Source organism: Syngnathus acus, chromosome 1, assembly GCF_901709675.1.
Source record: "Syngnathus acus chromosome 1, fSynAcu1.2, whole genome shotgun sequence".
Taxonomy (NCBI): Eukaryota; Metazoa; Chordata; class Actinopteri; order Syngnathiformes; family Syngnathidae; genus Syngnathus; species Syngnathus acus.
The window spans coordinates 14301982-14317239 of NC_051087.1; the positions used below are offsets into that span (position 1 = coordinate 14301982).

Consider the following 15258-nt stretch of genomic DNA (forward strand, 5'->3'; position numbering starts at 1 on the left):
ATTTAGTTTTTCCCTTCTAATTTCTACATTTTTCAACCGATTCAACCCGTTCCAACTTTAGACATCATTCTGCAGTATTCCTGTCAGGTCAAATAATTTTTGTTTTCCAGGTTCTGTCCAGGAACTACTATACTAGAAAAAATTACCTTTCCTCTTTTTCATACATATATTTTTTCGTATTTTTTACTTTTAAATGTCATTCAAGATTCTTATTGCCTGTTGGTCAAGCCACTACAGTATATTGCACCACTTTACACTGTTCAATTGTGGTCCAACAATAAGAGATTTAGTTTAAACTCACCTCCGCTGATGCACTGAGGCTCCTGCTTTGAATTTTAAGGTGGCACAGTTCCAGTCAATTTTTTGTATTTAAGGTTCCAACGGTTGGTGCACTATTATAACAGCTTAAAATTAGCTAAAAATCATCTAATTTGCCGACAAGACAGGTCAGAGACTCTCACAATAGAAGCCCTGGTCAGCCCAATGAAAAACTGTTATTCATGTACCTCTAAGGTTAGATTGCATTTGTGCAACACATTTTATAAATTTCAACATGTGCAGTTAGCTGTTAGCACGTCCGCCTCGCAGTGCAGAGGTGGTGGCTTCAATTCTGGCCTTTCTCTGTGGAGTTTGCATATTCTCCCTGTGTTTGTGTGGTTTTCCTCTGGGTACTCCGGTTTCCTCACCAACATGCATTGTCGGCCATTCCAAATAGCCCTTACATGTGAGTGCAAGTGTGAATCGGTTTGTCTATGTGTGCCCTGCAACCAGTTCAGGGTGTCCCCCGCCTGCTGGCATAGGTTCCAGTTTGCCCACGACCCTTGTGAGGAAAAGGGATTCAGATAAAGGATGGATGTTTTTCTTCATGTGCTTACTACAATTACGACAACTACTACAATATCACACATATTCATGTACTCTTTGTGTTCAGGGGATCCAACACAAAATAAACAACTGGCGAAAGTATGATAAAATAAGTCTAAACAATCTAGCAATCTCCAAAGCCTTTAGTTAAAAAAAGAGTATGCAGAGCAAACGTTTTGGTTACAGGTTTTTGTGAGCGGCTCCAGCAAGCTGCTTCTTATTCTGTGGAGCAGCTTGCTTGCTTGTATGCTCTGCTGTGATGGACAGAATGCAAGAGGAAAAGGAAGAGGGGAGGTAGGAGGGTGAGAGCTAATGGTGCCTGCTTGGCGCTGATTCAAAAAAAGCACCAAGTCCGGCAACCTGGCTGTCACCAGCAATGCATACAAAACCAAAACTGTAACTAATCTCATTGCGCAAGTCGCGTTCTAATTTAGATACTAACTTGATATTGTTGATATCTTTATTTTGATTTATTGGATTTGTTTTGATCTACCTGCCCACCACTAGTTTTGACCTATTTAGACAAATATAATTTTAGAATTTTCTGGAGTTCTGGCAGTGCGAGGTCGGCCGGTTGATTTCCGTTACAATGCTGATCCACTGGCTCTGAAGTTAGTAACCGATAACAAGATCATGTTTCGAGCAGATACAGGATCATGTCTACCAAGTCTGAAGCGCAAACAGAACCCTCGTTGTGTTGCAGTTACAGATTCGTTCTTCATAAACGTTTCCACGATGAAAGCGCGGTGCTCATCCGTCCAATTCATGTTAGCAACTGAAACGAAACAAAATAACATTATTCGAAAACGAAACGGAAATGAAATTAAACGAAACAAAAAAAGAAAAAAAACTAAATAAAATGATATTATTCAAAAACGAAATTGAAATGAAACGAAACAAAAAAACCAAAAAACATCATTTTGCCGCACCCTGTGTGTGTGTGTGTGTGTGTGTGTGTGTGTGTGTGTGTGTGTGTGTGTGTGTGTGTGTGTGTGTGTGTGTATGTGTGTGGTGTGTGTGTGTGTATATATATATGTATATATATATATATATATATATTAAAAAATTAACAAAAAATATTTTGTCATACTTAATTTAAAAGGCAGCTATGACACTAGTCAAAGTTGAGAAAAAAGAACGCAAGCAGCAGATCTGGTTAATGACAAGGCTCTCAAGTGCATTTTATTAAACCTAAAAATGTGTAAGATCATTTTGCCGGACCCTGTATGTATATATAGTTGTACTGTTCTGCTTCATGCTTCTTCTCCGCTTGTAGCTTGGGTGCAAAAATTATGCCTCAAGATGCCTAGTTTAATTCGTGTGTGTAATTGATTTTATAGGTGCCTACGCCAGGAAGAGCTACTTATTTTGTTTCCTACAAGAGAGACCTGTTCATCCAAATAAAACTTCCAAAATATTCCTTACCAAAGGTAGGTTGGAACATATTTCGTTTTTCCAGTTTTGAGCAATCACGGATACACGGGGTTACTTGAAAAAAGTATGAGAACTCAATGGAATTTTCTTGATTTCTGCATGAATTAGTCATAAAAAGCGAGATGAACGCCATCTAAGTCACAACAAAAGACAAACAGCCTGTTTAAACTAATATCAGTATTTGAGAAACAAGTGGCGGCACGGTGGTGCACTCCGGTTTCATCCCACATGACTGCTGGGATAGGGTCTAGCATGCCCGCGACCCCCGTGGGGACAAGCGGTATAGAAATTGGATGGATGGATGGATGGATGGATGGATGGATGGATGGATGGATGGATGGATGGATGGATGGATGGATGGATGGATGGGTTGGGTGAATGTATGGATGGATGGATGGATGGATGGATGGATGGATGGATGGATGGATGGATGGATGGATGGATGGATGGATGGATGGATGAGAAACAAGTGTGCTTCAGATATATCACCATGAGATGGTGGCAGATAAACCGCAGTTCCAAAGACATTGTAAACAATGAATGTAAACATACAATGCAAATTCTGTCCCTCCTAATTTTAGTTGAATACAATACAAATACATTAAATGTCCAAACTTTTTTGAAGTATTCTCTCATTTCGAACTTTATACCTCTGAGGCATTCAAGAAAGCTGGGACGGGGTAACAGAAGACTGAAAAAGTTGAGAAATGTTAAAAAAAATCACCTGTTTGGAACATTACCTGAAAGGCTCAGTTGTTCACAAGCAAGGATGAGGCAAGGTCCACTTTTGTGGACGGCTACGTTGGCAAATACTCAAAACAGTTCACAGTTTTTCAACATACAATTGCAAGGAATTTAGGAATGTTATCATCGACGACCCATAATCTCATCAAAAGTTTCAGAGAAACTGGGAAAATGTATGCAGAGAAGCAGCAAGGCCAAAAAACCAACACCGATTGCCGATTTCCTGCCTCAAGCAGCACAGCATCAAAAACACTGCATTACTGCGTAAAGGATAAAGAGCGGATCAATACTCTGACGCGGATCAATGAATACTTCCCCGTCCGAATCCCTGACGTCAGGAGCCGAAACTGGAGGCAGCGGCAGTGCCGCCGATGCATCTGAAACAGAGGACGAGGCAGAAGACAAGGCGCGAGATGCACGACTGGGTGCTGCGGCCCTCCCGGACCCCCTCAGACGCCCTCGGCCGCCTAGTGTGATAGTCCGGATGCTGGCTGTGGAACTCTTTGATGAGGGCCTGGTCAAGGATCCAGCGGGCCGGGACCCAGGAGCGGTGGGAGTCATTGTAGCCCTCCCAGTCGACCATGCATTGGATCCCCTGGCCGTGCAGATGGGACAGGAGCAGGGAGCGGACCGTGTATACGGGGTCCCCATTAACGAGCCTGAGAGGTGGAGGAGCGGGCGCAGGAACCAGCGGGCTATCGTGGACGGGTCTCACCCGTGGAATGTGGGGTGGACTCTCATGGAGCTCGGCTGGCGGAGGGGCTGATCCCCTAGCGGACGGGGAGCGGTCCCATGAAGCAATTTCAGGGACTCCATCCGGAATGGAATGTACCGAGCAGAGTGCCACACGCGCTGACCCACCCAGTATGTTCGGGCCGGCGTCCGGTGCTTATTGGCCTGGCAAGCGTAGCTGGCGACGGACCGAAGAAGTTGGGCCAAGCCCAAGCCTGATGGCAGCGATGAACGCACACCAGGACCGATGAGCAGGCGGTGCTCCGCTCCTGATGGTCGAGCAGTGGCTGCTGGTAGCCGAACACACACTGGAACGGGGACAGGCCTGTGGCAAAGATCGGGAGCGTGTTGTGAACCACGGCAGTTACTGGGCCCACCTGCACCGATTGCTGGATGACATGCAGCAGATGGCCTTATCCAGCTCTTGGTTGAGGCGCTCTGCCTGTCTGTTAGACTGGGATGGAACCCAGAGGTGAGGCAGGCCATGGCCCCAAGAAAGCGTCAGAACTCCGCCCAGGAGGTCGAGGCAAACTGCGGGCCATGGTACCGAAATACCTCCCGCAACAGGATCTGGGCCATCTGTCTTGCCGTGGGCAGCTTGGACAACAGGATGAGGCAAGACATCTTGCTAAATCAATTGACAATGGTTAGGGTGCCCCTCGGACGGAGAGAGACCAGTGACGAAGTCGATCGCCAGGTGGGACCAAGGACGATGAGGAACGGCTAGCGGTTGGAGCAGGGCGGCCAGGGGCCGGTTGGATGCCTTGCACTGGTTGCAAACGGGGCATCTGAGTGAGGTTCTTGACCTCTGCCGAGCGTCCCTTTCGTCGCTCCTACGTGTGGACTAGCCCGTCCTCGTGCCACAGTGTGCACTGGTGGTAGAGGTGGTCAGTATGTTCTATCAAAAACAGACAGGACGAGCCAGTGCGAAAACACTGCTTTATTGATCTCTCTGGGAGGAGGGAAGTGGAGATCAAACGATGGGTCAGGGATGGCGGCGTTCGGTCATGGTTGGAGTTGGGCAATTGGTCGGGGTTGGCGGTGACCGGGCGTAGTCGGTCAGTAGAAACAAATCGGGTCGGCAACTGGAGTCAAGTGTAAGCACAGAGGTAAGGCACAAGGCACAGGTACAAAATGGGTGGCATATGGGGACATATTGATAAGGATTGGTCGGCGTGTGAGGTTTAAGTAGGAGAGTGAATGAGTCGGGAGCAGGTGCAGCTAATTGAGTTGATTAGAGGGGCGTGGCTGTGATGGAAAATTACCGGCTGGGTGGCAGGTGGCACGTGACAACTAGAAAAGAGGGTTGTATTGTGAATTTAAAAAACAATTATTAAAGGCATATTCGGTTTTCTGCATGCATTTACATGGAGCTTAAAAACACAAATACTGTAAATATTTAGGTTTCAAAAGGATAGGTGACTATATGTTAGTTGTTCATCTTGTTTTCAATTGTCAATTATTTTACTGGTTCTTTTATCACAAACAAATTACAGTGGAGCCTCGGTTTTCGAACACAATCCGTTCCAGAAGGCTGTTCGAGAAGTGAATCGTTCGAATTCCGAATCATATTTTCCCATTACAAATATTGGACAAAAAAAATCCGTTCCACGCAAAAAAACCCCCGCCTTTTTTAAAAAATTTTTCATTTGCGCATTTTTGTCCAATCGTGGAAATGCAGCGCACCGCCGAACGCGCAACTGTAGCGCGTTGCCGACCGCGCAACTGCACCGCGCAGGTTCCTGGGGGTGCACATCAGTGAGGATCTCTCCTGGTCCACCAACACCGCATCACTGGCGAAGAAGGCCCAGCGCCGCCTGTACTTCCTGCGGAAACTCAGGCGAGCGTGTGCTCCTCCGGCCGTCATGACTACGTTTTACCGTGGCACCATTGAGAGCGTCCTCTCCAGCTGTATTGCGGTTTGGGGTGGTAGCTGCACTGACTACAACATGAAGGCCCTCCAGCGCCTAGTGAACACGGCTGGTAAGATTATTGGTGCTTCACTCCCCTCCTTGAAGGACATTTACACCTCCCATCTCACCCGCAAGGCGACCACGATTGTGAGTGATGTGAGTCACCCCGCTCACTCTTTGTTCGATCTTCTGCCCTCTGGGAAGAGGTACAGGAGCCTGCGCTCCCGCACCACCAGACTCACCAACAGCTTCGTACTCCAGGCTGTTAGGATCCTGAACTCTCTCCCCCCTTCTGCGTAGCGTCCTGTACTTTTGCGCTATATTCTGACGGTCTGCTGTATGCTCACTTGCTCCGTTTTGCTCCTCTTATTTATTTATTTATTGTGTTATTTGGTTATTTATTATTTATTCATCACTCTTATTATTCATTGTTTGTGCCTTCTTGTTTTTATTTTGTGTTGATTACTTGTATGTATGTCGTGTACTATGTCTTGTCACCGTGGGATAGTGGAAACGTAATTTCGATTTCTTTGTGTGTCTTGGCATGTGAAGAGGTTGACAATAAAGCAGACTTTGACTTTTGACTTTGATTAATAGTATAAATAACATACAGAAAATATTGTATAAATATTGAAAATATAAATATTATACGTGTGTGTGTCGGTGTGTGTAGATGTACATATGTAGATGTGAATCTGAATAAGGAAAAACATTGCAATAAAATAATGCAAACTGCTACCGCTATTGTTGGGGAGCCTTAGGACTGTATAAGAGGTTGACTCGGATGGTTATCCTCTTTTCGCCCCCGGGTGTCGGTCAGAACACAGGAGGGAAGACGTGGTTCAGTTTTGATTGCTTTACTAAATTATTGGCAAAAAAGTAACAGGCACTGTGGCTCATAGGGGCATACAGGCAAACTGGCAAAAGGGTATAGGCACATGTTTGGTCGTAAGGATGTGAGAGCAGGTGTGTGTAGTGTACATGGGTGAGTCTTTGGGTGTGTGAATGTGATTCTTGTGTGTGTGATAATTGTATGAAGAGTGTGTGTGTGTGTGTGTGTGTGTGTGTGTTTGCGTGTGTGTGTTTGCGTGTGTGGTGTGTGTGTGCGTGTGTGGTTCAGCAACAGACAGAAATACAGCACGTCAGTCAACGCTCAACTTCTGACGTCACACAACACTAGTAGACGACACACATTACATAACTAACTGCGCGTAACGGTTCCGCTACACTAAATAACCATAAATGAAATACTCTCTGCAACACAACAAACATAAGTGATCGAGGCAATAAAATACATTTGCTGGCGACCGTTAGTTGCCGTGCCGCTGCGTAACGGCTGTAGTCATGCGTTTATTCTGCTCGTACGATGCGAGGCAAACTTAAAGGAGCGCGCCGGAGCTGTCAATCAAACGGCACACACACGAAGCAAACCGCGATCGGACAAACGGCACAACAGTGGACAGTAGTAACAATGAAATGTATATACTCACTTTGTGTCAAAGACGCACACGATCACAGCAACATACTCAGGCGATACCAGCAACCTTTAACTTACTGCTGTGCACAAGTGAAAGAGTATAATGCCTAGACCCCGAATGTAAAGACGACCCCCACTTTTTCAGTCTTATTTCAATGCAAAAAACATCGTCTTATATTCAGGCCAATACGGTACGATGTTTTCAGAAGTCTTTTATTATAACAACTTCTTTTATAACAAAGTACAACACTGCATATATGTTTTTAGAACTCTTTTTATAACAACTTTTTTTTTTATTGGCTGGAAAAAATCCACGATGCAGTGAAGCCGCAATAAACGAACCGCGAAGTACCGAGGGATCACTGTATTGCGTATTTAGACTGGTGTTCTTTGAAAGTTAGATTTATTATGGTATCACAAGCTGCTGTACAGCTAAAGGTACAGTACACTGTGCAATTTGTCATTAACCATCTAGTATATTCACAGTATGTCATTGATCTCATGACCACTCCCACAGGGTCAGCCTTCTCTAATCTCACTCGTCTCGCTGTCTGGTCATAAATCCTATTAATTTCTCTCGCTGCTCCCTGTCAGGATTTACACATTGTCAGCACAGATGAAAAGCAGGTATTTGCAGCAGTGCAAGAGTGGAACCAGAATGACACCTATAACCTCTACCTGTCTGACATGAGAGGCATCTACTTCACCTTGGCCATGGAAAATGTCAAGACAACTAAAGGCATAGGAGGGAACCAGATGCTGGATTTGTATGAGGTAGGCTCCTATTGAAATTGGTCGTTAATGTAAGAAAACTTGTCATCGATTGAACGGGAAGTCACATGTTCTATTATTTTCATACTGCAATCTGGGACCTACCCTAAACCATTTGCACATGAATTTGAATTAAGAGAAGAGTACATACCTGCAATGTAACCATTTACTTTTGCGGTTGCTCAACTATCTCCGGACTGAAACACCCATCCATCATCCATCCATCCATCATCCATCCATCCATCCATCCATCCATCCATCCATCCATCCATCCATCCATCCATCCATCCATCCATCCACATCCACCCATCCATCAGGGTCAGCTCGCGGGAGAGCAGCTTTAGCAGGGAAGCCCAGACTTACCTTTCCCAAACACTTTTGTCCAGTTCCCTCAAGGGAATTCCAAGAGGTTTCCAGGCTAGCTGGGAAACAAAGTCTCACCAGCATGTCCTGGGTCACCCCTAGCCCTCCTCTCAGTGGGATGTGCCCAGAACACCTCACCTGGGAAGTGTCCAGGAGGCATCCTAACGAGATTCCCAAGCCCACCTCATCTCAATGTGGAGGAGCAGTGGCTCGAATTTGAGTCCCTCACGGATGACACTTCTCACCCTATCTTTAAGGGAGAGCCTGGACACCCTTCAGATGCATGTAATCTTGTAATCTCCATCCTCCCCTAGATACGTGAACTCCACCCATTTGGGGCAGAATCTGATCCTGGAAAGAGCAGTCGACCATTTTCGGACTGAAGACCTTGGTGTCAAATTTGGAGGTGGTGATTTTCATCCCAGCCGCTTCATACTTAACAACCACCCAGTACGCCAACCCAGAGGCACTGTCCCCAATGTCCAATGTTGCAGAGAAATGTTAATGAGCAGAGCCCCACAACAGCCAGGCTGAGGAAATCGACATGTCATCCACCCTTGGGGCACCAAGTAGCTTTTTAACCACCACATTGACTTCAGCGATAGGAAAGCCTGCCTCTTTAATCGCTAACTCTGCATATTCATGGTACGGCGTGACAGTGCAATTGAGGTCTTGAAAAATTCTCTTCACCGACTCGAGGTCAGCTACTTCCCATTCCCACTGTTTATTGCTGATAATTGGCTCCAAGACGGGCGGCTCGGCTCGGTGGGGCACTGGTTAGCGCGTCTGCCTCACAGTTAGGAGGGTGTGGGTTCGATTCCACCTCCGGCCATCCCTGTGTGGAGTTTGCATTTTGTCCCCAGGTACTCCGGTTTCCTCCCACATCCCAAAACATACTTGCCCGATTGAGCACTCAAAATTGCCCCAAGGTGTGAGTGCGTATGGTTGTTCGTCTCTGTGTGCCCTGCGATTGGCTGGCAACCAATTCAGGGTGTTGCCCGCCTACTCCCCGATGACTGCTCCAGCACGCCCGTGACCCCCGCGGGGACAAGCGGTATAGAAAATGGATGGATGGTTCCAAGATCCCTGATAGGTGAAAATCCGCGATGGAATCATTATTTTTATGATATCCGCACTTTCATAATTGTATTTTTAAACACTTTATTGCGTTTTTAAACACTTTTTAAACGTTTCAAAGTTAAACTGACTTTTAGAAACAGTCTGTAGGGCTTCACTAAGACTCATAAAATCACAAAAAAACTACTCTAAACGTGTCACGACTCCGCTCTGCTCTCATCGTGCTAGCCAGCATATGTAATGGGGATCCGCGCGTGCTAATAAAATTAAAGCGCAAATCAGAGATGCTGCTGATTCTGCTGACGCGAAGGAAGTGGAAGAGTTGATACGTCGTGGGACTGCGGGAGGCTGACATAAAGTGTGGTTGGCACTGCTCTTACAGCTCTAAGGCGGCAAGAATACAGATCAACATGTTCCCATTGGTCTTGTCTCCTCTACCGGCCAATAGTGTGCTGTAAAGTCACATAGGCAGACAAAGCCTCACGTTCCAAGTGACGCCACAAAAATCCGCGATGCACCGAAATATCCACAGTATTTAATATTAAAAACCCGTGATGCACTGAGGCCACGAAAGACAAACCGCGAAATAGCGAGGGATCACTACTTTATTGTCCCCAAAGGGGCAATTTATCGTGGGCCCTCCGCTGGTCCTGCAGTTTATAATCAGCAGCATCATATACGTATATATGGCGACACACATTATACAAGAAAGAAGTAACACTAAGGGTGATTCAATAAAAGCACAGTCCCAAAACAAATGAACAATATACCGTAATTTTCGGACTAAAAGTCGCTCCGGAATATAGGTCGCATTAGCCATAAAATCCACAATAACGTGAAAAAAACATATATAAGTCGCTCCGGAGTATAAGTCGCATTTTGGGGGAAATTTATTCGACAAAATCCAACACCAAGAACAGACATGAAGGGGCAACAACAGGCTAAACGATAGGTATGCTCACGTGACATAAACACAAACGAAGAGCTGAGAACGGGCCTGATGTAACATTCAGAGTTATTAAAAAAAAACTATTACATAAATAACACGTTTATAAAACCATCTGTGTCACTCCAATTCATTAAATCCATCGATCGTGCTTTGTCAACAATGGGTGCGCGCCGCTGACGGCGTTTGCACTTCAAAATATTCCACAGGGCCATATAACGATATATACGTAAATTATATATCAAATAACTATTATATAAGCAATAATATTATCAAACCATCTGTGTAGCTCTAAATCAGCGGTGGCCAACCCGCGGCTCGCGAGCCGCATGCGGCTCTTTGCCGGGTTTCATGCGGCTCTTTTACGTTTGCTTCGCTTCGGGGGGGGGGGGGGGTGTTAATGGGCCGTCAAACGCTGCGTGTTCGCTTCGCTTGGGGGGGGGCATGTGGCTCTTTGCGGTACACAGTAAAAAAATGTGGCTCTTAGTCTCTGACTGGTTGGCCACCCCTGCTCTAAATCATTAAATCCATCGATCAAATTCCTCGTCCTTTGTCAACAACACCGCGCGTGCGCCCTGACGTCAGCCTCGTCGTTATTCCACAGATCTAGTACCGTAATTTTCGGACTATAAGTCGCGTTTTTTTTCATAGTTTGGGTGGGGGGGCGACTTATACTCAGGAGCGACTTATATGTGGTTTTTTTCAAAATCTTTCAAAAAAAAAAGAAAAAAAAAAAAAAGGAAACCGTGATAAACGAACCGCAATGTAGCAAGGGATTACTGTAATTTGAATTTCAAGTGACGTCAGCAGCGCGACGTCGCGGTCAGCAGCGCGACGTCAGCAGCGCGACGTCGTCAGCAGCGCGACGCGGCGTTGTTTACATAAAGGACAAAGATTGACTCGACGGAGCTCTCTTTCACTTCCGTGGATTGAAGTCGGGGGCCGGCGCTCGGCCGGGTGGCTGTCCAGGGACGGTGGATGGGGCTCGGACAATGCTTTTACGCACGCCCGGTCCTACTCTACCGAGCTGTCTTTCACCTCCGTGGATGGAAGTCGAGGGCCGGCGCTCGGCCGGGTGGCTGTCCAGGGACGGTGGATGGGGCTCGGTCATGGCTTTTACGCACGCCCGGTCCTATTCTACGGAGCTCTCTTCCATTTCCGTGGCTGGAAGTCCACGCCGCCACACGCCTGGAAGTTTGTTTTGTTAAATAAAGAGCCGTTTACCAAACCCACATCTTTCCTTGAACTTTGTTAACGCTACAATATAGTTATATAGTAGATCTGTGGAATAACGACAAGGCTGACGTCAGGGCGCACGCACGCGCGGCGTTGTTGACAAAGGACGAGGAATTTGATCGATGGATTTAATGATTTAGAGTGCACAGATGGTTTGATAACATTATTGCTTATATAATAGTTATTTGATATATAATTTATATATCGTTATATGGGCCTGTGGAATATTTTGAAGTGCAAGAACCGTCAGCGGCGTGTACGCATTGTTGACAAAGGACGATTGATGGATTTAATGAATTGGAGTGACACAGATGGTTTTATTAACGTGTTATTTATGTAATAGTTTTTTGAATAACTCTGAATTTTACGTCAGGGCCGTTCTCAGCTCTTAGTTTGTGTTTATGTCACGTTAGCATACCTATCGTCTATGGAGCTCTCTTCCATTTCCGTGGCTGGAAGTCCACGCCGCCACACGCCTGTAAGTTTGTTTTGTTAAATAAAGAGCCGTTTACCAAACCCACGTCTTTCCTTGAACTTTGTTAACGCTACAATATAGTTATATAGTAGATCTGTGGAATAACGACGAGGCTGACGTCAGGGCGCACGCACGCGCGGCGTTGTTGACAAAGGACGAGGAATTTGATCGATGGATTTAATGATTTAGAGTGCACAGATGGTTTGATAACATTCTTGCTTATATAATAGTAATTTGATATATAATTTATATATCGTTATATGGGCCTGTGGAATATTTTGAAGTGCAAGAGCCGTCAGCGGCGCGCACGCATTGTTGACAAAGGACGATTGATGGATTTAATGAATTGGAGTGACACAGATGGTTTTATTAACGTGTTATTTATGTAATAGTTTTTTGAATAACTCTGAATTTTACGTCAGGGCCGTTCTCAGCTCTTAGTTTGTGTTTATGTCACGTTAGCATACCTATCGTTTAGCCTGTTGTTGCTCGTTCATGACTGTTCTTGGTGTTGGATTTTGTCGAATAAATTGCCCCTCAAAATGCGACTTATACTCCGGAGCGACTTATATATGTTTTTTTTTCACTTTTTTGGGCATTTTATGGCTGGTGCGACTTATACTCCGGTGCGACTTATAGTCCGAAAATTACGGTATATAGATCCTCCCAACAGATCCTGAGGATTTTTCGGAGGCATCTCTGATGGTATATCTCCAGTGCTTTTAAGTGTCTGCTGTATGCGGTCCAGGCCTCTGACCCATACAGAAGAGTGGGCAGCATGACAGCTTTGTAGACCAGGATTTTGGTCCTCGCCGGAAGGTCGCGGTTCTCAAAGACTCTCTTCCTTAGCCTTGACAAAACCCCACTGGCACAGCTGAGGCGGTGGTGTAACTCTTCATCAATGTTGGCTTTTGATGATTGGAGGCTGCCCAGATATGGGAAGTAGTCCACATTTTCCAGTCTGGTGTTGTCGATGGAGATGTTTGGGGACGGGACAGGAGTACTGTTTGGTGATGACTGATGGAGAATTTGGGTCTTTTTTATGTTGATGGCTAGACCAAGCTGTTTGTATGCTCTTGTGAAGGCAACGAGTGTGCACTATAAGTCCTCTTCTGAGAGGGCTACAAGAGCGTTGTCGTCCGCATACTGCAGCTCCATGATGGATATGGTGGTGGTTCGACCTTTGGCCCTGAATCGGTTGATGTTAAAAAGTTGCCCGTCAGTTCTGTACATAATTTGGACTCCATGGGGAAGATGTTTGCATGTGAGATGGAAGATAGCAGAAATGAAGATGGAGAACAGTGTTGGCGCAATGACACATCCCTGTTTCACTCCTGTCAACCCCGAAGGGTTCTGTTTCATCTCCACTGCCACTGAGGACTGTAGCTGACATGTTGTCATGAAGCAGTCTCAGTACCCGGATGTACTTCTCTGGGCAGCCAATCTTTGCCAGAACCAGCCAGAGTGCTTGACGGTTCAGAGTCGAAGGCTTTGGTGAGGTCTATGAAGGCCATGTATAGTGGTAAATTCTGTACCCTGCATTTTTCTTGAAGTTGACGAGCAATGAAAATCATGTCTGTGGTGCTTCTGTTTGGGCAGAAACCACTTTGAGACTCGGGAAGGATGTTTTCTGCCAGGGGTGTGAGTCTGTTGGCCAAAACCCGAGCTAGGGCTTTGCCTGTGGTGGACAGAATAGAAATGCCACCGTAGTTCCCGCAGTCTGCCTTGTCTCCCTTCTTAAAGATGGGGCCGACTAGGGCATCCCTAAGTTGTGCAGGGATTTTCTCTTGTTCCCATATTTTGAGAAGCAGGGCATGGATGTGTCTGAAGAGATCGGGTCCGCCTTCCTTCAGGACTTCTGCTGGGATGCCATCAGGGCCGGCCGCCTTGTTGTTCTTCATCTTCCTTATTGCATCCTGCACCTCTTCCAGGCTGGGTGGTTCTCCCATCTTCTCAATTATGGGCTGTTGAGGGAGTTTTTCAAGAGCCTCTATCTCCGGAGTGGTGTCCCTGTTCAGAAGATCCTCAAAATGTTCTTTCCATCTGTTTGTTATTGCTCCCTTTTCTTTTGGCAACGTGACCCCATCATTGGAGCAAAGGGGGGTTAGGGAACGGTAGCTGGGGCCGTATACCGCTCTTGTGGCTTCGAGAATCCTCTGGTGTCTCCAGAGTCAGCAAGCTGCTGAATCTCCAGAGCCTTCCTCGTCCACCAAAGGTTCTTCAGCTTCCTAACCGTTGATTGGACAGCCGCCTATGCCTTGGCATGGGCTGCTCTTTTAACCTTGCAATTGATGTCATTTTGCCAGGTGATAAAAGTTTGCCGCTTGATGTCTATGAGCTGTTGGATTTCAATGTCATTTTTATCGTACCAGTCCTGATGTTTCCGCTTTTTCTGACCAAGGATGCTTTTGTTGGAGTGCATGATGGTAGAGGAAAGCCCGTCCCAGTGTTCTTCAGCATCATTTCGATACTGCTTGGGCAGGTCCGCACTGAGAGCCGCCTGGAGCTGTTGTTGGTAGGTGGTATCACCCAGCCTCTCGATGTTAAGCTTTGGCCGGCTCTGTCTTTTCTGCATCCTTCTTTTCCGCATTAAGCGGATAGACATGATGGAGTGAATGAGGCGGTGGTCAGTCCAACAATCATCTGCACTGGTCATTGCTCTGGTGTTAAGCACGTCACAACGGTCTTTGGTGCTGACAATGACCTAGTCAATAAGGTGCCAGAGTTTATTGCGAGGATGCATCCATGATGTTTTGAATGTATTCATCTCGCGGAAAGTGTGTTGGTGATGACCAGGTTGTGTTCTGAGCACTTTGTCAGCAGTAGTGTGCCATTTGCATTGATGATGTGACCCTCTCGAAATTCATCGTCACTCGGGCTAACTGGAAGCCATGGCTGACAGGGGCTGTCCTCAGGCTGCTGAGGGCCAGGGACAAAGCCTTCAGAGCGGGGGATGAGGCTGGCTTGAGGACAGCGAGGGCCGACCTGTCCCGGGGCATCAAGGAAGCGAAAAGGGCATTCTCTTGCAAGATTACCGCCCACCTCAAGGACAGCAGGGACGCACGGAGCCTATGGCAGGGCATTCAGACCATCACGGACTACAAGCCGCAGAGCTGTGAGGGCGACGTCCGTCTGTTCAACGATCTTAACTGCTTCTTTGCTCGCTTCGACGCTCAGAACAGCACTTGCCCGCTGAAGACCCCTCCCCCTCCACACGAGCAGCCCC

At 46.4% G+C, this 15258-nt stretch overlaps 1 protein-coding gene across 2 annotated transcripts in view; it reads left to right on the plus strand.

Annotated features, from left to right (window-relative positions):
* sorcs3 (sortilin related VPS10 domain containing receptor 3) overlaps positions 1 to 15258 on the plus strand; it is a 260977-nt gene that overhangs the window by 178821 nt on the left and 66898 nt on the right. For both annotated transcript variants that reach the window (XM_037254286.1, XM_037254275.1), the window contains exons 8-9: positions 2205 to 2294; positions 7759 to 7938. In XM_037254286.1, coding sequence (XP_037110181.1) covers positions 2205 to 2294; positions 7759 to 7938 — 270 coding nt within the window. The remainder of the gene's footprint in view (positions 1 to 2204; positions 2295 to 7758; positions 7939 to 15258) is intronic.